At 51.7% G+C, this 26,207-nt stretch overlaps 1 protein-coding gene across 2 annotated transcripts; it reads left to right on the top strand.

Moving 5' to 3' along the window:
* The first annotated feature begins 408 nt into the window (after positions 1-408).
* LOC119099126 (protein FAM166B) lies at positions 409-23,048 on the top strand. 2 transcript variants are annotated; one of them, XM_037222211.1, is made up of 5 exons: positions 409-438; positions 2,630-2,705; positions 10,341-10,509; positions 18,969-19,211; positions 22,103-23,048. In XM_037222211.1, exons 1-5 carry the CDS (start codon positions 410-412, stop codon positions 22,261-22,263), a joined length of 678 nt encoding a protein of 225 aa, XP_037078106.1. In that variant the 5' UTR covers position 409; the 3' UTR covers positions 22,264-23,048. The 2 variants fall into 2 exon arrangements, with proteins under 2 accessions (XP_037078106.1, XP_037078108.1); XM_037222213.1 differs by lacking the exons at positions 409-438; positions 2,630-2,705 and adding an exon at positions 9,666-9,952.
* Positions 23,049-26,207: the final 3,159 nt, after the last annotated feature.

Genomic DNA, 26,207 nt, shown 5'->3' with positions numbered 1-26,207 from the left:
GCCCTTCGCGGCTCTGAAAGTGTGTCATCTTCATTATCAAGGTGAAGCACTGAGTGAAGATAACAAATATTTTTGCTCCTCTTCGAAAGCATGTCAAAGTGGCGAGTAGTTTTGCCGATAAGCTAAATTCTGGTCCGACTTGCTTTGAGGATCGGCTAACTTCGCATGTGGACCATCATGGATTTCGAAGACGGTTGCCGTAAACGGTGTCCAAATGGTTTTCTCGATTCGCGATGCAAAGCATGTGTTATCCCGTTTCGACCATGCCATGGAATCTTCGCGGCAGATGGCAGCACAGCGAGCTCGGCAGCCGTCGCCGCAAGCGTTGCGCCGATTCCCAGGTGGCAGCACTGTCGCCCCATCGCGGTGAGTGCGTGCGAGCTCGCCACTCGCTCAGTAGGCCGCCTCCATGCAGCCGAAGTGGAGCCCGATTGTTGGGTGAGTACTGACACGGCATCGCCGGGTGGATGGACCAGTGTGAAGACTCACAAGTCTCGGACCGACCTGTATCCTGTGTGTGCGCATGCGTGAGTGGACCATTGCCTGGTATCTCGTGAGTCAGCATGCGCACTGGCCGCACATGTGTGCTTGCGCTGGCGCGATATGCAGGAACTAGCAGAACGGAGAGACTTAAGCACCCAACGTCTTCCGAATTTTTACAACAGGTCTAGATAGTGCATGAAGGAAGCAAAAATGACCAAAACTACGTAAAGCTTCGAATGCGTTTCACCAAAATGCTTTTTCGTCCAGTCATTGCATAATTTTGGGGGAGGGTGGGGTGGGGTTAAGATATTTTGCATGGATTTGTGAGCGTGCTATGCGTGGGTGACGTTTGTGTATGGGCAGCCGTGTGTATCGATGCGTGCGAATTGCTTGTGTAAGTTTGCCGGCGTATGTTGGTCTAAATGTGTCAGTATGATAACTCAGCAATCACAACGTATCCGATGATATGATTTTCTTGACAATGTAGCAAACCTCTACTGATACCCACTTTGGATGGCTTACCGACAGTGGAAGCCATACGCCTCCAATGGCGGGACCGTCGTGAGTTGCGACGCCAGCTGCCTGTGATTGCGGGATGATTGCTTCGTTACGACGGAGAGATGTGTAGTCTCACATTGACCATGCTAATGCTTACCGAGGCCTCTCCTTCCTCTCACCAATTACCACCAAGGCTATTACCCATGTGTGTCGCGCCTTCAACATAAAAGTCTTGCTAACCAGCGAAAGAGTACAAGTCGAGCGTGGGCGCTGGCAAGCCACGACCTCTGCTCTGTCAGCCGCGTTGTCTCAACGCCGATTACACACAGTGGACGCAGGTGCCCCGTGGCGGAGCACCGAGGGCAAATCAGCGACGGCGCGACAGCAGGAGAGGAAAACTGCACACAATGACGCGCCGTCAAAACGGCGCCCAAAACAGCGCCCACTGTGCCACGCTCGAGTCAAAACAGCGCCCACTATGCCGCCCACGGCTCAAAACAGCGCCAACTGCAACGGCCACGACCCACCACGCGTTAAGAGCCGCCCGCCGCGTCACACCGGTCCCACACGCACATCCGGGACAACCACATCGCACGCTGTCACAACATCTCCGCCTCGGTCGAGGTTCGCGCGCTGCTGTGCCGCACGCTGCGGACGTTTGGCGCGCCGCGAGGGCCGCGTTTCCGGCGCGCCATTACGGCCCGGCTCGCGGACCACGCCGCGCGAATCGGGGTCGCGACCTTGCTCGCAGAGCCGGAGCCCTGCAGGACGTGTCACATCAAAGGCTGGCAGGTCGGGGCCAGGTGACGACACCGCGCTACTGGCCGGCCGAGCTGATTGGATGCCGGCTGACCGGCCGCTTTGATGTTAATTGGCTTCGGACGAATGGCGAACGTCGCATTTCAGGCAACCGGATATTCAAGGACCAAAGCACGCTACGCGTGGGCGGCATGGGACTGAGGTCAAACATATGGCAGCATGTGAGAACGAGGGTGGCGTGACTCCCTCATGTGATAGCTTGCTTTTCCACCACCCCTTTTAGGTTAGTTTGCCACGTGATCTATCCATAATCTCTCTTACCTTTCCTTCTGTTCCAATGTTTTTTTTCCATATGTGTAAGTGTTTATTCCATTCGGCAATTTGGACACCTCAGTTGTTATGATGCTCAAATGTTTCATATTTGAGGTAAAGATAAGTCAGCACCGACCAGCGAGATATTGCTTGTTCCCGCATGACTTCATACACAGTCCTCAATTGCACGATTGTTTCAAAAACACATCTCGCACCACCCCTCCTTTACGGCTTTTTACCCCTTCTGTTGCGCTCACCAATGTGTCGAGCTGTGGTGGAGTGAAGTTCCCCGGCCAGTGGAACACGATTGTGATATGGTTCATGACCCCATTCATGGCCTCACTTAATTACTGCAAGCTGTCGCCCGATCGCCGCACTCGCAGCGTGTCGTCGATCGTGAGCATGTCACGATATGATCAGCTGTATTGTTAATTTATGCGCTGCACTGCTCTATCAAGATAGGCAAAGACAGTTTAGAGACGCGCCATTTTCAGAACACGCATGAGGGGCGTGGGGCGCTAAACGGTCAGACCTTCGAGTGCGTCCGTGACAGCGTCTGATGACATCCCCGTTTCAGGTACACGGGGCACTGTCCCGGCTTGAGATTCGACGTCGGCCACTCGTATGACTGGGGAGTACGGCATCTCGCACAGGTAACGTCATCGCCACGTCGCTACCCGCCGTCCCACCCACAGCCTGTACCGCCTGTTTGCCGAGCGTCGACCTCCCGGTGCGTGACGCCACACAAGAGGCCGCCGCCATGCCAAGGTCGAGGTCCGCCGGCAGCCGCCAGATCGCTGCCCTGAGAGCTGCGGCCATGGCGCATATCGCTAGCGCGTAACACAGGCGCTTAACGCTGGCGCATGTCGCTAGTGCATAACGCAGGCGCTTAACGCTGGTGCATGTCGCTAGTGCATCACGCAGGCGCTTAACGCTGGCGCATGTCGCTAGTGCATCACGCAGGCGTCTAACGCTGGTGCATGCCGCTAGCGCATAACGCAGGCGCTTAACGCTGGCGCATGCCGCTAATGCATCACGCAGACGCCTAACACCGGCGCACGTCGCTGGCGCAGCGGGCGATTCGGAAGGGCGTGGTATAATTTCAGGACGCTTTCACAAATGCCAATTAAAATACATGTTAAACCACTGCCTGCCGCTGCATTATGCATACCGTCCTGTCATCGAGAAGCTGCCGGGCTTCCATCAAAGCGGGCGGCTGTTGTCCTTGTGCGCCAGCCCCCTCCCCCAACGTGTCGACGGTGCGGCACCTACGAACAGTTCTCTGTGGTAACTCGTCAAAAAACAAGGTCGGGTGGTTTTCGGTACATCCGTGTTCAGGCATCTGACTTGAGTCACGCGCGTGACACACAATTTGCATAAAAATCAGGGCATCAGTCTTCTCCGTCTATTTAGCTTTTGTTCACATCCGCTAGTTTGCCATACGCAAACTAAGTCACACCCGCACGCTCCGCGAAGTCGGAAAAATACACAATAACTTCAAGGAATGACTGGCGCGTTGCCATCATTTGAAGCGCGAGTTGACTTTAAACAGAGTAAGCTGAACCACCCATGGCGATATATTTCCGGTGGGCCTCGAAATGTGAGGGCTGCACATGGGACGCCGACAAAACCTGACACGTTTTGTCGGAAAAACGCCGACACCAGCATGGCATATCAGTACTGACACTGAACAAGAACGTGTGTACGTGCCGAGCCATGCTCAGCAGCAGCGCTTAGGCGCACTTGATCTTAGTTGCGATGGCAGTCGTGTTCAAAATGTTATAGTTCGCGATAATAGTTGGAGACACGCCTGCCATGACTTAGTTGCATTAAACCCGTGCAAACTCTGCCAAGAATCAATGGTTAGGCAAATCCGCGTACCGCTATTGGTGGCCACCGTTACTCGAAGAAGTAGGTGTGCTGTTCGCTTCTCCGTTACTGTGCAAAAATGCAACAGTTGCTCCTGTAGTCTGCTAAATAAATGCCCCCTTACGTTAAGGCTTACGAAATCCGGATAATTATTTTACACGTTGCGTTAGTCAGTAGCAACCATGCCACCTTAATTTGGCTCTGATTGTGATAACATCACTGCTGCTAGATGACGGCCATCTTATCCGTATAGCATTAAACCATAATTCTATGGAACCCCTTATTTTGAGCAAAACCCTGCCTGATTTTGTCTCTAAAACCATCAATATTTGCTTGAATGGCTTATTGTTTGATTACCTTGAATTCATATCAAAGATGGCAGGAAAAAAGAAGACATTTTATTCAACAATTTTTGGCATAATTTGTGACGATTTTCACACACACACACACACACACACACACACACACACACACACACACACACACACACACACACACACACACACACACACACACACACACACACACACACACACACACACACACACACACACACACACACACACACACACACACACACACACACACACACACACACACACACACACACACACACACACACACACACACACACACACACACACACACACACACACACACACACACACACACACACACACACACGCATATATATATATATATATATATATATATATATATATATATATATATATCATGACACACACACACACACATGCATATAGATGCATATATATATATATATATATATATATATATATATATATATATATATATAATCTATAACATTCTCAGGACCTGCTTCACAATTATCCTTGCATGCCACCTATGGTCACATCAAGCAGTGGAGGCCATAATACGATTTAAATCATATTTAGCATGATAACCTTAAAGGACAATGTCGACGAGAAACCTGCTGGATGCAATTATCAAGCTTTCTTAAGATCTGTTTCGCATTTGCTAGAAATCGTCCCATTTACTGACCTTGCATCAGATCAGTCTTAGACTTGTCTGGGATTTCGTCAAAAATTGCGACATTTTGCAATAGTTCTCCAAATTTCGAACACGTGGGCAAGTTCAAGAAGGAACAAGGAATTTCTTGCCATCTTACCGCTTGTGCAATGAAATGCATGTTCAGCCTTCCATTAGCTTCAAATGGCCTCCCCGCAATAATTATGCCTTATAATTAAGTTGTTGAGTAAGATATACTTTAGATGAGCTTTCGTCCAAAAATCTTGCCCACATATTCAAGATCTGCAAATATAAAATGGAACAAGATACAGATACTTTAAATATAGACAATATGAAAGAATGCAAGCTTGTTTTATGTTTCCATTTTTCCATTCCTTGTAAAAGATTCGTGGCCAAAAATGTATTATAAATGCATTTTTATTGGCAATTCTAACGCGTACAATTTATTTGATTCCGTTGAAGGCTTTCACTGCAAACGTCACTGTCACTCCAGCAGATTATCACCGAGTTCTGCAATGTTGCTGGTACAGAGTGCCGTTAAAGGTTTGAAACTGGTTCACACAGACATCCTCGGCGTCTCGGTAAGGTGACCGTCCCTGCAATGGCGAGGAGAGTCTAAAAGCTGCGCATGCACACAAATGTTCATAACCCATCCGTGCCTCTGTCACCGTGCGAATCAGGTGTGGACGGAAAATTCGTTTCGGATGGCACACCGTACACTTCAGCTGCGCCTTAACTAAGTTCCAAGCACAAGCATACAGAATATCATCGATCTGAAACGATGCCATCTATACATAACTGTTAACACTCGTTGCATATTCCATGACAGAGAGCAAAATCTCGAGGAGTTGCAGCTAAATTCATGTTCCAACTCTGCCAAAACATCGCATGTATCTCTGTGACAATGACCCTCAAGTGACATGTAATTTCAAGCTGCTTTTGCCAGCTCTGCTTGTCATGTTGCTTCTGTCGATACCTATAGCATCCTTCTCAATCCTTCCCTGCCCGCCCCCATATGAAGGAAAACTCCTTCCACTCTGCATTGTAACAACGGCTCTCGCAACCACGTTTACCTCCAACGGCTTTTGTCTTCCTTTTATGAATATGCCAGGAGGAGCAAATCTTCCTGGCTTATGAGCAGTTCAAGAAAACAAGCATGTATGTCTTAACGCACAAAGCTACTATGTCACCGTCCGAACTCCGTCAATAGTTGGGAGCTTCAAACTTCCATGTATCGTTGGGGGCTTCTTACAGAGACGGCTGGATCCTCCGGCGTCCGTCATATTTTACCTTTGGTTGAGGGAATTTTGCGCAGTTACTATTAACTAGACCCCTCCGCCTTGCGGCGGTCCTTAAATGTTACGGACTCTGTGTGTACGGGCTTTAGATATGAATAAAACTACCAAACAATGAGACTTTGTAATCATTGCAACAAAAGGGTCTCAACTAAGTTTCAAGTATATTATATAACCGCCTAAAGTTGCTTCCAAACCTGTACAAATTTTCGTCTAGATTTGTGCTAGACGGCTGAGTGTTCTGTTATCCCTGAGCCAAGTTTTAAACCCTCGGTATCTGATCGATCTGTGTAGAAATTATTTATGAGCTTTTTTAACGCCTCACACGAAGCAAAGTGGCAACTGCAACGAAAAGTTTCCTTTCCCGTCTTAATACAAGGTCTTAGGATTGTCGTTGCTCGCGTTCTTTTGCACAGCCAAAGCGAAACATTTTCGCCCAGTTTGCATTCGTAACATTTGCGCCACGATTATTCATGCACACTTGTTCCAGCATGCCCAAAATTAGCCCGCATTCTTACCGTTGGTGCCGTCATTCCTCTACTGTACACAAAATGCACCGTGCCGTTGGCGCCTCTTCCTCTACCGCACAAAAAGTAGCGGAGCCACAGAGTAACGGAGCAGGAGTGCAGCCAGGGCCTTGGCGAGGGTGTGGGCACAGGGGCACAGGGCTGGCAAAAGCCCCCCTGATAGTGAAAGGCCCGCCCAAAATCTCCGCATATGGCCAATTTGTTATGAGGGTATGTTTTTTGATGTTTTCCATTTTTACCTTCTTTAACTGGAGCAGAGACCACAAGCTACCGCGAGATCAATTTTGGCTAAGTTTTATGGAAAATAAGCTAAATCCTGTGCTAAGAGACTGTGTGAAATGAATCACAGGCGCCCTTCATTTTACAATGGCCCAGTGAACTCCTTCTAAACCGATACAACTAGAGCTCAAAAGCTTTGCCAGAAGCTTGATCTGGGCTCTACAGAGATATGAGAACTACGCGGTTGAAGATTGTTGATATAAATGGGTCAACAATTTGCATTAAGATGGCCACGTCAGGTTTGCTGGCAATGTTGCGGCTGCGCTGCAGTTTCCATAGGCCACGCGATGTTGGATCCGCGGATAACACCAAGCCGTGACCAAAAGGTAAACGAAAATGATGACGCATCTGAAAAGTACCTTAAAACGCTTTTAGGCATCGAATAGTACATTTAGAAAGTAGTCTGGGCGTATGTTTCACCTGGGCAATTTTTTTAGTTTGATGATAAGAACGGATTGGCCTTTACAGCGCTGTGAAGTGGTGCTGGAATCTGGTGGTGGACATGGAGGAATTAAGCTCGAATCTCTACCTTTCGTGTTTTGTTTCTGTCAATCCGTCAACAGAACAGCCTCAAAGCCGTCAAAAATTGACAAGCTGTTTAATCCCTGAACGGAGCAAACAACTTTTACTTTCGGAAGCACCAACGATTTGTTTTACGAATACTGTCACCCCGGTTATTGCTGCCCTTGCTCCTGATATTGCGAGCGCACAGGCTCAAACCTTTTGATGTAATTTGTTTCACTGGTCGATTCTGCAAGGAAATAAACGTTCTTGGGCAGACATGGGGTGGCTTTTCTCAGTCTTGAGCACACCCCATCCCACTCTATTCGGCACTAATGACACCTCTTCCTTCTGCCGGGCGAGAGGCTTCCTTGGGTAGAACACTAAGAGGTAGGCAACACACTAGAACACTCAACACTAAGAACACTAAAAACACTAACACTAAATTATTCCCGGTTAAGGGTGGAGGGCCATTCCTTCCCACCGTAGCGTCTTCCGGCAGCCATTCTGGCGACACTAGGCTGAATCCCCCTGTTTAGCAAACGCTCCCCTGGCCGACTCGAGGCCTGCTGTTGACACAGAATATCCTGTCAGGGGCCCAAACCAATACAAATCGTGGCCCCGGCCTTGCTCCTGCTTTAGAAATGGGCCCCCAGTGTTGAGACTGACAGGAAGCCAGCTGTTCAGTGTGTCAAACTTTGCAAGAGGCCCTCTGACCGATAGTTCACGGCACGACTTTACGGGCCTCGATTCTTTCTGTGATCTACAGCTAGCCCTTCATGCTGAACGCTAGCTACCCCTTGTGCTAGCTAGCCCATATAGGCTAGCCTGCTAGCCCCTATGCCCTCCAACCGGACCTTTGATCGTCAGTTCCGATTTACCGCCCGGACCCCTCTTCGAGCCTTATCAAACACTGCCCTTGTTTGGCTCGGGGTCCCGTGCGAACACAGAATCCTCTGTTAGGCATTCTGGGCCATTGAAAAATACAGGGACCCGACCAGTGTAAATCACTGGCTCCGGCTGTAGCTGCTTGGGAAGTGGACTCCCAGGCCCATACCGACACGGGGCCGACTGTACGGTACTGGGAGTGCCTGAATAAAATAGAGGCCCTCATGGACTCAGAGAGTCCCGGATCGGCACGGCTGGCATATAAGCCCTTATCGATTCAGGGGTCCCCGATTGGGGCAAAGGGTCCTCTGACTTTTATGTCAGGGCCCGTCCCCGTAGACCGGGCCCCTGTATAAGACTCCGACCAGCCGTTCGTCCTTAGACCCTTCAATCGGGCCATTGATTGTCGGTCCCGTTGGGTCCTCTAGTCGGGCTCTTAAGCCTCCTCGAACACTGCCTCTGGCCGACTCGTGGCGCCTCACTTACAAAGGCCTCCTGTTAGATGCTGTGAGCCCCTGACGAACGCTGGGGCACTGACCGGTGTAGATCGCTTGCTCCGGTTTTGTCCTTGCTTGGGAAAGGGCCCCCGATCAGCATGCAAGGCCCTCTGGCTGACATCGGAGCGCCCGACCCCGTAGACATCCAACAAAGGAATGCGACTTCCGGCCGGCCTTTCGGGCCATTCGGGTCCTCAAATCGGGTCCTTAGTCATAAGTGCCAAGAGGCCCTTCACTCGGTTTCGTAACGGAATACTACACAGCGCCCATTGATCATGCCCTCATTATGGCAGTGCAAACACCATTAGGGACCAGATCGATATAAGACTGAGATCGATGCTGTTCGTACGGAACCAGTGTGTCAATCAATGAACCGGGCACACAAATAGGTGACAAACGGCGGGTGTGCAGACGAGGCATGGCTACCGCTTTCACCAACACGCATGCACACGCATGCGTGTTGGTGCATGCAACCGCACCACCACTTCTCACCAAACGTCCTGCGAAAGTCATGTTGGCCTTGTTGCAACATGTATCATGGCTGCAGGTTCATGGTCGGGTCCGTGTCCATGGCTTCGTGCGCGGCTTGTACCTGGGAGGGTTCGTCGAACGCCCGAGGCCGCGCCGGCCGACGGAGGCCGTCAACACCACCATGGCGACCCTTCGGTGGGGGTTACGGTCGCCTCGGGCGGGCCTCAGGTCGATAGCAATCGGCCCAGCGGCCGTCGCACACCCCGGCGCGCTCGGCCATCGGCTGCACGCTCCAGCTCAGCACCGCGGCCTCCCAGCCTCCCTGCTTCCCTGGCGGTGCCGACCGTGCCGTGTCGTCCACTGTGCCGACCTCCCCGGCTGGTGCCCTTTCCGTTCACTGTGCACGGAACCCTCCTAAGATTTGTTGGGGTACTCTTAGTCCGCGCCCGACCGGTGTTGCAACGTGACTCTGACGTGACCTCAACGTGTCGTGACGGTGACCTGGCCCGACCTCGTGAGAATCTGAGGCTGAAGTATTTGCCCGTAGCTGAGACCTATGCCGGTGAGTGCCCGCATGAACATCGTGGTATCAATAACGCAGATCACTTCTGAGGAAGCTTCCCCACAGTCTAGGCTCTTATCCCACGCTGTAGTTAGCCAATGCCATTTCATTTCGGAGGGTATGTCAGTTTCCGAAGCAACTCAATCTTCTGATATTCCTGTCAACTTTCTCCATTCCTTTTCCCTGATTTCATTATTTATGTCTTTTTACAACCCTCACCTGCATTTGTTGTATATTTTGACATGAGTAAGCGTGACGTTGCGTGTTGACCCGCGTTCAGGGTATTCCATAATGGCATCAACGGAGGCCTCCTCTGGCTTCACCGCCATCACCTCGACCTCAATCCCCAGTCGGTTCTGAACTTCTGACTCCCGTGTACTGATTGCAGCTTAACGGCAGCCCGGCCGGTCACGTGGTGGTGACACCGCATGGTCAGACGGTGCAAGGTGTGGGGTCGGGCCCGGCCGACGTGGCTGACACCTCGGGCCCGGTCACCACCGTCTCCAGCACACGCTACACGCCCTCGCCCTCCAAGGGCGGCATAGCCGGCTACACGGGTGAGTGGAGCCCTCCGACCCCCTCCAAGGGCGGCATAGCCGGCTACACGGGTGAGTGAAGCCCACCCGCCCCCTCCATGGCACGGATGAGCGGAGCCACAGGCCCCCTCCAAGGGCGGCATAGCCGGCTACACAGGTGAGTGGAGCCGCCGGCCCCCTCCATGGTACGGATGAGCGGAGCCACAGGCCCCCTTCAAGGGCGGCATAGCCGGATACACGGGTGAGCGAAGCCCGGCGGCCCACCCGGGCCCTTGTCTATCCCGTGTCCCTACCTATCTGAGGGGATGAACTTGACAGCTCGCGCGGCTCGACGAGTGGAATGGTCTCATCCACCGATCTGGGTTTGTACTCTTTTCGCTGTGGTGTTTTGGTGGTCTGTCGTGGATTTGGTCTCCACGGCTCTTGTGTCGTGATTTTTTGTCAGACTGGCTGCTGCACCTGTGTTTACATCATGTTTGCCCACACCAACGTAACGGTACTTCCGTCAATCAGCCAATCAGCCAATCAGCAACTACACGGCGGAAGACAATTCACGCACTTAGGGCGCCTTAACTGCCTCTGTTGTGCAGTTGAAACAATCGTTCTCACGCTTGTTTCGGTGCGCTAAATTAAAAACACGCACAATACGGAATCGTGCATTTTTGCAGTTAGATTCATGCTTCTAACCGCTCTCGTCGCCGAGATGTGACGCTGAAGGTGAATAACGGTAGGAAATGGCCAACTTCATCTTGTTGGCGCTCGTAGCACGCAGCTCGTGTGACATGGCGATTCATGTCACGTGATTGTCTGTTCGATTCCCTATCAGGATATACCCCTCCTGAATGGCTCCGTGCCCATGGTGCTGAGATGTGCCGCAGCACAAACCCGTCAAAAAATGTCAAATTCAATCTTTCTGGAGTGCGTGGGCGTGACGGTAAACTATGTGTGTGCACACATGGAAAGGCACGACTGGCCGTTTAGTTCCTTATCACTGCACTGCCAGTTCCCTGTGGCTACATATTCTGGGTGCGGAAATGTTGCGTAAGACGTAAAAACCGACAAAATCAGCAATGTGCACCTTTACAGCTAGTGTGCACGTGGAACGTGGCATGTGCGACAATCCATCTTACACTGCGTGATTATCCGTTTGAGTACATATCGAAGCACACCACTTCCGAGTCGCTTCGTGCTCCGGGTACCGAGATACCGCAAACACGTTCAAACCCGACGAAATTTGCAAAATAAATATTTCAGCACGTATGCACCATAACACATGGCCTGTGTGACGGTACACACCGCATCACCCATTGGCCCGTTCCACCCACTGTTGACCTACGACGCTCACGAATCACGTCATACCCTCCGTCCCGAGATGTGGTGCGAAACGTGAACATGGGCGTAAGCTTAACAATCCACCCTTCCAGCACGTGTGCACGTGACGCGTGGTACGTGGACGGCACCATTTGGCAGGGCACACTTTTACACTTGATGCCCTATCGAAGCGTGCTACTCTCGGGTCACTTCAAACCCTAGGTGCCGAGACATCGCAAAAACATGTAAACCCGTCGAAAATAGCTTAATTTATAGCTAAACACGTGGGCACCATGACACGTGACACGCGTGACCACGCATTATCATTCTGCCCGTTTCATTCGTAATCAAAGCGCGCGACTCCCTCTCGTGCCCGTGTCCTGGGTGTCGAGATGTGGCACAAAACGCGTAAACCCGTGGAAGAAAGCAAAATCCATCTTTGAGCACATGCTACGTGATACGAGTGACCGTACCATTTCGCATGTCACATTCTTTCGTGCCACTCCCACGTCGCCCCGGCCCGCCGTTCCCGAGATGTTGGTATGAAATGGTGTACTCGGTCGGAGGCTGTTAAACACGGCAGCAAGTCACATGTGTGTCACGTGTTAAGCTATCAGGAGACGGGACAGCACCGTTCTGTCGCGGCGTAAAATAGCCGTCATGAAACCCAATGCCCTAGGTTCATCAGCGAGCGGGCTATTGCAGAATATTATCAACAAAAGGGCGTCAAAGAGATTAAATGAATTGACAAACACGCTGATATGGTCTTTAACACTGAATTGTGAACAGTTTCGACAGTAGAGACTCGTATTCAGCGTCGCCATTTAAACTGTGCCGCTTGTAACTTGCCTCGCAATTTGCAGCGTAACCGTGCGTTGCAAAACTCGGAGTGCACACTGAAATTGTCACCGCAGCAATTGCCAGTGTTGGGAAATAAAATTCATGCCTGTACTCGCACTGGGTGCTGAGACGTGCCCCAAAACGTAAAACCTGTCAACAACGATCAACTCCATGTTTCCAGCACATGTGCAAGTGCCACGTGCGTCGTGGCACCACAAACCTACGACAGTTCGATGACCCATGCGATTGTCTATCTAGCTGTGCATCTTTTATGTCGGCCCTTCGTTATCAAGATATGGCTCCAAGAGTGCACGCGTGTCGTGCCGTCGGTCGATGGTCGCAACATTTGTGTCCCCCATATTAAATCTGTGGGAATTTTGCGACATTTTTGCGCTCACTTCGCGCTCATTTTTGCGAAATCGAGGATTATTTTTGGACGCAGACCCATCCTGCCAGTAGCCCTTGGTCGTGCGCAAATTTCATTTGAAAATTCCTGACCCTCTGGCCTGCGCCACGATCCCAAAGAATTGGTGGCGTACACACACACACACACATCATTATTTTTGTACAGTGGGAAGATTGGATAGAAAAACACCTGCCTTCGCATGAATAGAAGCGGCGTTATTCAAGATCGATCGCCTATGTGAGGAGTCTGCACAAAGCGGAGTTGGCGGGCTGCAACATGGTCGCCGCGTTTATAAGGATCAGCAGTCACCTCCGTAATGATCCAGCATGGACTGTCGTGAACCAAAGCTGAAGGGACGGGCTAAGTACCGTGATATTGGTACATTACATCCCAAGTGCATTCATTATGATCATCTTCTCATCTCCACATTTTCATCTCTTTTGAGGCTTTTTTACGCCCAGTTACGCCCAGCTTCTGTTCCTGCAAATGTTCGGTTGGCTGGGCAATCTGGGCTCAAGCATTTGAGAATTAGTAATTCGGATTGAATTCTCGTGGCCATGGCAGCGCGGTCGTGATAAGAAAACAAGCGTATTCAGCTTTAAACAACGGACTGAAAATATGCATAGGACGTAACGAGTTATATTGCTTGTGAGGAGCCCTCAATGGCGTACAGCGGCCCTCAATGGCGGCGATGTCAGAGACCATGCGTCAGCCCGGTGACCCTGGGGGGCTCGCCTGCGGTCGTGCTTCCACTCGGCCGCCCTCGACGCGGCCATTTGCAGTGCTGAGTCGCGACCGCCAATGCCAAAGGGTGACGCCAAACGACTGCTCCGTGCGCGGTGGGGCCAGGGTTCGGCCAAATGGGAATCGGGACGATCGCACGGCCGGATTCGCCGCGCGGACAGCTGGATGCGATCACGGTCAATGGTCTGGATGAGTTTCAACCGCGGGTTGGGAATGGCTACTTGCAAAACAACGAAAAAGGTTCGGCAATCCCTTCAGCAGTCGTGAAACGACAACTGGATACGGACCTTGGATACGAATACAAATGAAGTACCAATGACGCGCAAGCTTACAGATCCGGTTCAGACACGATCGATCACGCACACACACACACACACCACTGGAGACGGAGAAAGAGAGAAGAGAGAAGAGAGAGAGAGAGAGAGAGAGAGAGAGAGAGAGAGAGAGAGAGAGAGAGAGGAGACGAGAGAGAGAGCGGAGAGTGGGAGGAGAGAGGGAGAGAGGAGGAGAGAGAGAGAGAGAGAGGGAGGAGCGAGAGAGGGGAGGAGGAGGAGAGAGAGAGGAGGAGAGAGATGAGGGGAGAGAGAGGAAGAGGGAGAGAGAGAGAGGGGGTGAGAGAGAAGAGAGAGAGAGGGGGGAGAGAGGAGAAGAGGAGAGAGGAGAAGAGAGGGGAGAGGAAGGAGGAGGGAGAGAGGGAGAGAGAGGGAGAGAGAGAGGGGAGAGAGAGAGAGGGAGAGGAGAGAGAGAGGGAGAGAGAGAGAGGAGGAGAGAGAGAGAGGGAGAGAGAGAGGAGAGGGAGAGAGGAGAGAGGGAGAGAAGAGAGAGAGGGGGAGAGAGGAGAGAGGGGGAGAGAGAGAGAGGGAAGAGAGAGAGAGGAGAGGGAGAGAGGAGAGAGAGGGAGGGGGAGAGGGGAGAGAGAGGGGGAGAGAGAGGGGGGGGAGAGAGAGAGAGGGAGAGAGAGAGAGAGAGAATATATATATATATATATATATATATATATATATATATATATATATATATATATATATATATATATATATATATATACACACTCATATGTATATGAACATTCCAAGGTAATAGCAAGGAATAACGTGGTAACATGTTAACATACCTCCTGGTGTACTGAAGGTCAGTTATTCGTGACATAGAAACTTATAACACCAACAAACCATTATCTGAATGTCTTTCCAGTTTGTACGGAGTAATTTGTCGACATTGCTCCACAGCAAAACCGGCAAAGGCTCGTATAAGGCGTCATTTCTCCGGTCCCGTGCATGAAGTGGCAGCACAGCCCCTACCCAGCGGCCTGCTGGCTCCGACGCTGCTCCAGGCGCCCTCGCCGTCGCCGCTCGCTCAGTCCCACCCCGCAGTCCCACCCCACCGTCAAATATGCACAGGCACGGCTCGACTGTTTGGTGCGAAACACTAGCGGGCTCGACCGTCACACACATGAATCATGCGGAGAGCAAACCCTGTGTTCGAGGAGAGGGTGCTGAGCTGGCGAAGGCGAGATAACAGCGCTGAACTCTCTCCGGGGTGAGGGTGCTGAGCTGGCGAAGGCTAGGGAACAGCGCTGAACTTTCCCTCTGGGATGAGGGTGTTGAGCTGGCGAAGGCGAGAGAACAGCGCTGAACTCTCCGGGGTAAGGGTGTTGAGCTGGCGAACAGCGCTGAACTCTCCGGGGTAAGGGTGTTGAGCTGGCGAAGGCGAGGGAACAGCGATGAACTCTCCAGGGTGAGGATGTTGAGCTGGAGAGGGTGAGAGAACAGCGCTGAACTCTCCGGGGTAAGGGTGTTGAGCTGGCGAAAGCGAGGAAACAGCGATGAACTCTCCGGGGTGAGGGTGTTGAGCTGGCGAGGGTGAGAGAACAGCGCTGAACTCTCTCCGGGGTGAGGGTGCTGAGCTGGCGAGGATGCTGAGCTGGCGAGGTCTAGAGGGATCAGCGCGCGCTGATCTGCTGGTGTGCCGGCAGACCACTGCACCAGTCGGCAGGCGGACGCCTGTGAAGACGCCTTGCTGTGCCATGTGCCTGACATTTTAAAGCGTCTTTAGGTTGGTATTTGCGGAGCTCTGGCCCTTGTCACTCAGGTACAATCTTTAGGTTAGTATTGGCGGAGCTCGTGGCCCTTGTCACTCAGGTGCAATCTTAAGGTTGGTATTTGCGAAGCCCTGGCCCTTGTCACTCAGGTGCAATCTCAAGACTGGTATTTGCGGAGCTCTGGCCCTTGTCACTCAGGTGCAATATTCAAGTTTGTATTTGCAGAGCTCTGGCCCTTGTCACTTGTGTGCAATCTTAAGGTTGGTATTTGTTGAGCTCGCGGCCCCTCTCACTCAGGTGCAACCTTTAGGTTAGTATTGGTGGAGCTCGTGGCCCTTGTCACTTAGGGGCAATCTTTAGATTCGTATTTGTGGAGCCCACTGTCCATTTCATTCAGGTACAATAGTTACGTTGGCATTTGCGGAACTCGCGGCCCTTGGCAACCAGGTGGCATTTGCGGAGCTCGCGGCTTTTGTCACTCAGATGCAATCTTTAGGTTGGTATGTGTTGAGCTCGCGGTCCTTGTCACTCAGGAGTAATCTTTGGGTTGGTATTTGTGAAGCTCACAGCCCATTTCATTCAGGTGCAACCTGAGAGCGTGTGGCTCACTCTTCCTTTAGCTGCATTGGTTGCCTTGGCGCCTGTGCAAGTATTGATTCACGACATACCGCCAGGGGTCATGTTATTACCTCGCATGACGTCAGTCTTGAAGAAGCCTTCGCTGGCACTGCGTGCTTGGCGGTTGTATGGTGGTCTTCACCCGGGTCTTGTGCTAGACGGCATTGCATAGCACGAAGCTCACTGTGTAAAATGTTTTACAAGTGCACAACTTTCTGTTGGGCCGGTGCATTCGAGTTTCAAGAGGCTTCTGAGAGCAAAGGCGTGTCGATTCGAATAAGGGGATTTAATGATGAAACAGGAGTGAATCCACATGAACCGTGGAAATGTCTTTAGTGCTTTCAAAACCATTTTGCACATTACCACTTCACCTAAACTGCTTTTGACTACTTCTTGAACCTAACAACATTTAGCCGTCCGTGTAAATGTTGTTAAAACACCACCAAGCCTGTCGGCGTCCATGGTTGCTGGCACATCTCAGCTATCTCCGAAGAAGTAAAAAACTGGACTGCCTTTGAACCAGAACCGTGATTTTCACCCTCATCTTGAAATATGCTTCCCGGGCAATAATCTCACGTGTTACTTTCGGTCACTAATGGGGGGTTTATTGAGGGTAGATTTTCTCACATGAAGATAACAGCTTGGGTTTTAGCTTTAGTAACATTGCAGAGCTTGGTATATGAACATGCATCCCAGGAACCGAACTAACAAATGTGAGAGGCCCTGACAAGGTTTGGTGCCAATGTTATATTCGCATATCGAGAATGACCGCAACCTCTAACATCCACGTTGTACCATCACCAGAGGTCACTGCAACGGTGCGTAGTTAGGGCAATGCCACTGTAATCTCTCCAGCCATTCGCCCTCACGAGGTCCTACGAACGCTCCAGCATGATCCACTTAATTACACCGTTTGGTTGTTAGCGTAACTGCATTCCAATTATATCAACGAGGTCTATGTCAGTCAGATTCTTCGAATCATTGGGACATGTCACGGTCGTGCCTCGCTGAAATGGACATGTCACGGTCGTGCCTCGCTGAAATGGACATGTCACGGTCGTGCCTCGCTGAAATGGACATGTCACGGTCGTGCCTCGCTGAAATGGACATGTCACGGTCGTGCCCTCGCTGAAATGGACATGTCACGGTCGTGCCTCGCTGAAATGGACATGTCACGGTCGTGCCTCGCTGAAATGGACATGTCACGGTCGTGCCTCGCTGAAATGGTGCTCGGCAAGGTTTGGAAGCCACTGAACAGCCAGAGCACCCAAAGGACATTGAAATCGGGGAACAGGGGTTGGGGGAAGGGCAGCCCCAGCCCCAACTTTCTGATAATCGAACAATGATACCGTGGGCCTTGACTGGAAGTAAGTAAGTAAAATGTTCATCCAACAATGTCTATTCACCATCTATAGCCTCATATTCATCCTATAGCCCCCCCCCCCCTCCCCCCCCTTTTCGGCGACTCTGACATAAGTTGTGGATTGCAAAAGCCGAGACTAATCTTGGTTCTAAGATAGGCACCTGACGCATTGTTGTTTGCTAGAGCCTGGCGAGAGCCGGGCCGATGGGCGAATGGCCTTCGTGCGAAATTGCTTGGCTTTTAGAGCCGGGCCTGCCACTGGGCCAGCTCCGCGCTCGTCTCTTGCTTCATCCGTGAGAAAACTGCTACGTCTGCCGCCCTCATCACCTGCCTTATTACACCTAGACGATGCATCCACCATGGCGCTGGCACGAATGGGATGGGGTGCTGGCACGAATGATCTTACGACTCGGGCCTCGAGGAGCGGGTGGGATTTGCCATCATGCGCTTCAGACAGGAAAGACGGTTGCAAGATGACGAGTCCCTTTCAATTCACTGACATCAGCCGGTTCTGGTTAGTTCTTAAGCTGCACGGAACGGTTGTGACAGTGTCAGCACAAATGAAATAATTATTCGCACTATCGCCCTTTCTATGCAGTAGTATCGGGTTATAGACAGCGTTTCGATGAATTACTTCTCGTGCTGCCGTGGGGCTGACTAAAATGGTCCTTAGATTGTCCTGAAAGGGACACTAGGGCGTCTAATGAATAGACGCGGGTGTTGGCTAGGACGTTTCTGGCAGTTTCGCGCCGCGAAAATTTTACAATTCAAAGAATGACGCCCAAACCAATACATTACAGAGGACGGCACGATATTGTGCTGGTTAGGGCGTCAGCCCCCAGTCGCAAGATTGTAGGAGTAGAGCTGGAAGTTGCTAGATTATTTTGAAACTGTATACATGCCTGTATGTACGTCAAACACCCACGAGTCCTTCTCAGGACCAACTGGCACCTGACGACGGCTCGACCAGCAACCGGGCAAAACGGTGCATAAATATGAAGGCCATTGACGTTGACGAACGTTCGAATAATCATTCCACCACGACCACGCGTTGTGCTATCAGGAAACAAGAATCGTGAATTGTGTGTGTAGGCCAGTGTGCGAGCCATCGCGCCACATACAGAGACCCCTCGCCGACCCTGTACCGCTGGCCGCAGGCTTCATCCCGGGCAGCCAGTACGTGGTGGGCACCAACTACCGGCGCGTAGCAGACACATGTCTCACGGACCTGGAGCGGCGCTCGCAGGACCGCCGCGACCGGCTGGACCGCGAGAGGACCGCGCGCGTGCAGGATGTCGGCGCCGGTGCCGACCTCCTGGACAACGCGTCTGCCCCCACTCCCGTCCCGGCCGTGGGCCAGGGGGACGCCAAGTACAGCCGGTACACGTCACAGCAGTACGGTACGTGGCAGAGCGGTTCGTCGGCAGGTTTGCGCATGCAGGCGGGAAAAGCCTGATGCCGATTGGTGAGTTACAGGCCCCTGGCCGTTTTGTAGAATCGGAGACTTTGTGGTCTTTCTGCCTTATTTCACTGTTTTAAGAGTCATCAAATAAATGTAGTCTTGCATGCACGATTAATACAAAACTGTGTATGATTATTACACTTGTTTTGCAAGTGTATTTGCAACGTACCAGCATGAAATGGAACATGACTGCAGACTTCTGGTTTGTGACCGAATCTCTGGTTTAAAGTATATGCGATGCCACAAGTGCGTGCTCAAGGCTGCGTTGTGCACGCACCACATGATGCACACCACGCACCGTCACTGCTGCCGATAGTATGTCATGGGCCCGACACCTTGATTGCTGTCCTAGCGGATCTAACGCCAGAGGCTAGTAAACACCTATGCCGTTATTAAGGCCGCGACTGGCTCCGGCTCCCCCTGTTTGGTTATTTATACGGTTGCCGATATCCGAGGATTAGTTGGCTTGGGCGGTTTCCTGCCGCCAAATGCAGGCCCGTTTCGTGGAGAAGGTTGATTAAGGGATTGGAAAGGAAAAGCCGGAGGCTCTTGAGTTCGGTCGCCCTTCGGCAGAACGTTCGCGGTAAGGCTACCTCATTCTGCAAAACGTTTCGCATGACATGGGACGCAAAAGCAATTAAAGAATTTCATCGAAGGACTTGTCACGTGAGGATTAGTAGAAAGTGCGCTTGTGTTATATGGGTACCAGACAGTCTTGTATTCCTTCACTTTCGGCTGCCCGTACTTTGCTCGAGGTCCCACCACAACTTTGCATTCATCGGGTGTGAGAATTGACAGAAGTGGTAATGAAACAAGCCATCACATCACGCTTAGTGGAACAACACGCTTTGCTCTCGAGAATTTATTCTGTTCCATGGCAAATGAGAATGCTGACTTGCGCCATGCCTTCATGGCAGTGATACGGCACGAAAGGCCCAGCGCCTCCTGGCCTGTAGCAGCGCACCTCGATCGATCCCATGCCAACGCTAGCTCGTTAAGTCAAGCCTTCTAGTGACTTGACTACCTGAGACAGGGACAGTACGATTTATGGTCCAGCGTTCCAGCACTGCAGCCAAACGCGACCCGTCTTTATTGTCTGGGAGTGCACCAGTATGTTCCTCGCTACTGCGTGACTCCGCGTGGGCGCTACGCCCAATAGTTCAATGTCGCTGTCGCGGGTACATATAGAGATGTACAATCCCCAGTTCATTACATTTGTTGTTATCACCGCCATTCGGTAAAGCCCCGCAACTCTAGTCAGAAATTGAAGGCATTTGGAACGGAACTAGATCCCACCACGCTTTAGGTTGGGTTTTTCCGACTATGCATGCAGCTGCCAAGTCCATATTCACCCACCCGAGCAGCATCGCCGGTAGCTCCCTGACCTTCAGCCTGACGCCACCGTCACGTGCGACACGCTCCTGACCTGTGAGAGGCGGCTCAAGGCCGTCCGGCTCAGACCCGTGTGAAGTCAACCAGCTCCCGGCAGTCTGGCCAACAAGTCCTGATCCGTAATTAATGAGGTACGCCTCGTCCACCGTCCCAAGTGCCCCGAGCGCTACCATGAAACGGCTGAAATGGCCATGTCTTAAACAGGAGGATCCGCCGGTCAACTGGCTTTGAAAGGGCCGGCATGCGTCAGCCCGCGCCAACCAGCGGGGAAGCCGCTCACGACTGCCGTGTTGGCACAATCGATATCCTTAGCAGCGTGACATAGGGCCGGGGCCTGGAGCCAATTGCAGGGCACTGGTGCAACGGAAAGTCAACACATTAGAGAAATCGTCCGAGTCCGATCAGGTTACTTTTATTTTTAGCCGCTCTCTGTCTTGCTCGCCACGCTTTTACCCCATTGTGTGCAGTTGGTAACCAAGTCTATGCAAAACATTCTGCTAACACCGCTACCAATCTCTGCTCATTTGAGTGCTTTTAGTTTTTGAAGGACGGTTTTTTCTGGATTTAATTCCTACCTTCCGATGCTGTAGTACTGGCCGTATAAGTTTATCACGTCACACTGCGTAACGCGGAGCTTTATGAAATTCGCACAGCCACAGCCAACAGTTCGCCCGCCTGTCAGTCAGCTTTGTTTTCCTGGCAGGATGCGGGGCTCCAGTTTCTTCCTAGGGTTTTGATGCTTTGCGGCGGTCCCGTTACTGTGATTGACTAACACGGTTGACTTTTGGCTGTGTATAAAAGTTGTAAGAAGCCCGTGGAGGTACACCTGCGATGTCACTAACGTAAAGATGAAAACTGGGCAAGAGCGAATAGGGGCAGCATATTTTCTGGACGTGATCAACCCCTTCAAAAGTGTTGATAAATAGTGAATATGATTGGTGTTAACATTTACTTCCAGTTAGATTTTACAGCAACCAGTTTCACTGTATACTTGGATCAGGTTGCCGCAACGCCTCGCTTGCGGCAACTGGCAAACGGTGGGCAGCATGACCCTGAGCCCCCTTGGCAATATTTACCACTGGTACTGTACCACACATGACGCTATGCAGAAAGACAAAAAGCGGACAGTTGGGCAATTTTCAGGTAACAATATCTGCTGGTGCGGCTATTCATATATGGGTACGACAGAAATAAGCAGTGCAATTTTCCAGTGTCTCTCGTACATGTGTAAAGTTAGATTTCCAAACTTTTTGTGCGCTTAAAAAGTTTTTTTGCGAGCTAATTTACCCCAGTTAAGCGACTGATCAATATTCACACGCTTGCAACTTGTTTATTTTTTTGTCACGCCCACAACCAATGTTCTCCCTGAAAGCAATATGTCATTATGCACAAGGGCCTGTACTTTCCGCATCACTCACGCAGTTCCCTCTCCGCCAGTTCAAGAGGATGTGATTCCCATTCCGGGCTACGGCGGCTTCATTCCTAAGGCCCGTAGCTCCAGCATGGGCGTGGGCAAACGATTCTCCCGGTTCGCCGACGAGGGCTTTCACGCGCTGCACGACCAAGTGAACAAGTACCGGCAGTCGGTGCCGGCCTAGCCCGGCCGCTACTGCACGAGCGCCAGCCGGCCGGCCGCTAGGCGTCCGACCCCACGGCCCGGGCCGGCGCTTCCGGTCCGGACCGTGACGTCACGGCCTGCACCGAAGCGGCCGGCGACAGCAGGCGGTCCTGACCGGGCCGGTGGAGCGTCGGCCCGAGCGCTGTGACGTCACGGACCGGACTGAAGGTGGACTGGAGCCGGCGCCCCGGACGCTCTAGGAGCTGCCAGGTGCCGAGTGCTGCCGCCAGGCTAGCCAGCCCCGGGCGGCGCGGCCGCGGTGCGCTCCCGGAGACCGCTCTGCTCCGTCCGTACCCCATCGGACGGCTGCCGACAGCGAGCGAAGCGCAGGGCGCGTGGTCGGCTCGACAGGCCTGTCTTTCGCTCGGGAAAGACAGGACTCTGACGGCCAGATGGCGCGTCAGTCACGTCCACGTGGTGCTAAGCCAGCCGAACAGCTTTGTATATTGCTAGTGTAGTGTTGCTAGGTCAGTGTTGAGTTGGCAACAGAACGACAGCTTAAGTGCCTTGCAGGCAATGCTTCACTACGCTGGTAGACGCAGCAGGTTTGCATTTAGCCGCTACACGAGAACGATGAATTATATGCTATTGGTTTTTGTGCCATGAACGAGGAATATCTTGTATAAAATTTGACTATTCGTATAAAGATCGGATGTAATATACCTATTTTTCTTCCACTTTGTATGCTGTAGTTGGTCCATTCTTGATATCGCGTGATTTTCATATACAGGAATGGAGCGTAGTCTCATCACCAAGTAACAGTTACCATCCAAATAAATCAAACAGAGCTGCCACCTGAACAACAGGGCCGTGTTTCCCACTGGCAAAATACCGACGCGAGTTGCTACCTACGATGTCGCAAGTACTTCCGTCATACACAACCAACTGTCCCCCAAGCCTAGAGACTGTTGTGACGCACTTACCTCTGACGTCATAGGCTACAACTTGTGGACGGCGTTAGGTATTGGGGATTGCTGCCCAGATCGGAGACAAATATTGGCAGTGCTGTTGGGTCGCGTGCGACACGCAACAGTGCGGCAAGAGGTGGCGCCACCGTCGCGGGCTGGGAGCGGCGCACCACCACGGCTGGTGCCGGAGCGGCAATCGATTGACGTGTCCTACTCTCTCGCACACCTGCCACTCAAACGGCTGCCGGGGGGGGGGGAGGGGGGGTCTGCCAGCTGAGCCAGGCCAGGTCGGACCTGCTGGTCACACCCTCGGTCGAGTCGAACCCTCAGACATCTTGGCCATCTGAGCACCAACGCACGTCGGAAATCACAAATGATGGTCGCATAGAGCACAACGGAAACGCAGTGCTCTATTGGTTTCGGAGAATAACAACATCCAACAGAAAGACTTTATCTCATGAAGCTAAATATTGTGACGGGTGTTACCGCGATCGGTCGCTGTTCCTCAACAAAAAGCCTTATTTGTGCCGGCAACAGTGAACAGGCACGGGCGCTTTTCCAGAAGACGTGCCATATTCATAGCGGACTGATGCAGAGATTATGCCAGTGGTGGAGACCTGCGCTTGCCTTATCACAATAAAGGGATCTGTGTTCCATTCCATGATGTTGTCAGAGGTTACCCTTCAACGAAATCTTGCGAATAGATCTTGCTAAGGAGGGAGTGGCGCACAGCGTGATGAAAGACCTCGCTGAAAAGGATTCCCGAGCCGAAAATATAGATGTTTGGCCCAGCTTATTTTGAGCGACTCAATTTTCTTCTGTTGGCCGGGGACCGACTCAAAGGCCCCCACTAACACAAAAGGTTTCTATGCTGGCAAAGGCGGTCGAATATCTGTCACATGGACCGTAAGTCGACTTATCGGTCCCCTGGCTTAAACTCGGGCGGAGAGTCCCTGAGTTCACTACTGGGCGATACAGGACTTGGTTTTCCCTGGCCGACCCAGGACCCTTCCATTACCTCATGGCAGAAAACTCAAGTTTCATTTATCATATCTCTTTTCATTGTCAGAGGGCCCCGACCAACGGAAGAATCCATCTGACATTCGTGGTCCCGCCCCTGTCCCTGTTCATCGAATGAGCCTGACTCGGAGTCGATTGTCGAAAAAGGATCCCCTGTTAAGTACCGTGGCCTCCTGGACCACATAGCTGGTAAGAACTCCCTGGCCTCACTTCTAAGAGGTCCGACCAATGGAAGAGGCCTTCTGACTGACATTCGCGGGCCCCGGCCTTGACCCTGTGTAGTAAATGGCCCCCAAGACCGACACGAGACGCGCCGCTCGCTATTCCCGTCTCTGACTCCGATGAAATTCCCCTGAGAGATGGCAGTTAGATAAAACAGCCGCACCTGGCGTCGTGAATCGAGTCCAAGTAACGCCATGCATGCCGAGAGCTAACGGGACTCCTGTGCCATCTAGCGAGCAAACGACGAAGCGCTTGTTAGGCATAATTCCACGCGTTTCGGCTTAAACTTGGCACTGGCCTTTGCATTTGGCTCGGCATTGGCTTTGGCAATGGCTTATGTGCAGCTTATGACGAGCCAGTGCTAAAGCAGCGGAACATGCCAATGCTGCTAGTCTGTGGCAGAGGAACAAATGGACAGTATTTAACGGTCAAATACCCTGAGTGAGAACGTTTTCTGGGATATCCGAGTTGCCCGGGGTTTTACAATCCTCACGGAACTGAAGAAGATGACATTAGTTATGGAATAAACCTCGATGCGTAGGAGGAACGCAAAGGCCCTGGCTGGCCCATGGGCTTTTGCAAACCCATGCTTACCGAATGAGAGCCAAGGAAACACAAGAAACCGCTGTAATCGCAGAGAATCCACCCACACCGAAGACATAAAGACATAAAGACATCAGGGCAACAGAGAGCCACAACAGCTCATTGAGTTTGACGTACCTCTGGTTCCACACACATCCCCGACACTTATCTTACGACCTGACCAGCCTGAATTTAGCCATAAATAAGATGCTTAGACCAACCGAACTTTTTAAATACTCCTGGAGAGGGACTTCCTACAACTTCGTTGAAAAGTCCATTCCAATAATTCACTTCACTTTGACTAAATGACATCTGCCTCTTCAACCATCATTTTTCTAAACGTGCTATTCTTAACGTTGGCTCTAATCCCGTCTTTTGCTAATGAAGACTGGTTTCCTCTGAGCCTTGGCCCAATTTCCAGTGCTCCTTTTAGATCTACCTAGTCTATTCCTTTCATAATCTTGAATGCCCCCATCAGATCCTCTCTGAGTCCACGATATTGCAATGAATAAAAATCCAAGGCCTGAAGCCTTCCTTTATAATTTAAGGGCACGAAAAGAATGAACAATGAAAAAGGAAAAGGATGATGACAAAACGAGACTATGCCTCTCAGCCCCCACATCCATTTTAGACACATTACAGGCGTTTGCGAGTCATCATCACCCATTTCTTCTAACATGGGGACGTACCTGTTCCCTCCAAGGGCCTATCCAGCCGCTTTGGTTGGGGTGGGTGAGAAACCAAATTGGCCTCCGAAGATCGAATTTTCACCGCGGCGGTTCATCCATCCAGAGCCTGCATCGACTGGTCAGCCAGCAGAGGGAAACTGACGGCAGACAACAACCAGGCGGCCATGCCAGCTGCAAACGAGAAAAAGTCCCTCGGATCGCATCTTGACGGGTCCAATCAGCAGGCGTGCGCCAGGTGATTTATACGTGGCAGCTGACAAGATTGCGATAGCCTCTTCTCAAGCAAGAAATGGAAAGACCGGGTAGGTGAGATATGGCAAGACCAAACAAGGCACGTTCATAGTTTGACATGCCCTGAACGACAGCCGGCGACAGCGGCAGTGTCGTTAAGTGCAGACGGTGACACCGTACGGAAGAGGATGGAGCGGGTGGCGGGGCGGGCATCCATCAATCGGTGCAGTATCCGGTGCCTGTCCAATCACGTCAACAAAACGCCCGGCTGC

This window comes from Pollicipes pollicipes, unplaced genomic scaffold (genome assembly GCF_011947565.3).
Source record: "Pollicipes pollicipes isolate AB1234 unplaced genomic scaffold, Ppol_2.1 Scaffold_4740;HRSCAF=5597_pilon_pilon_pilon, whole genome shotgun sequence".
Lineage (NCBI taxonomy): Eukaryota > Metazoa > Arthropoda > Thecostraca > Pollicipedomorpha > Pollicipedidae > Pollicipes > Pollicipes pollicipes.
This window is presented reverse-complemented; position numbering and strand designations above follow the sequence as displayed.

Bases quoted from the DNA above. Each gene is read 5' to 3' on its own strand.
- LOC119099126 (XM_037222211.1), top strand. From the start codon at position 410: ATGCAGCCGAAGTGGAGCCCGATTGTTGG. The intron at 439-2,629 runs GTGAGTACTGAC...TCCCCGTTTCAG, and splicing joins AAGTGGAGCCCGATTGTTGG to GTACACGGGGCACTGTCCCG. The intron at 10,510-18,968 runs GTGAGTGGAGCC...CGCTGGCCGCAG, and splicing joins CGGCATAGCCGGCTACACGG to GCTTCATCCCGGGCAGCCAG.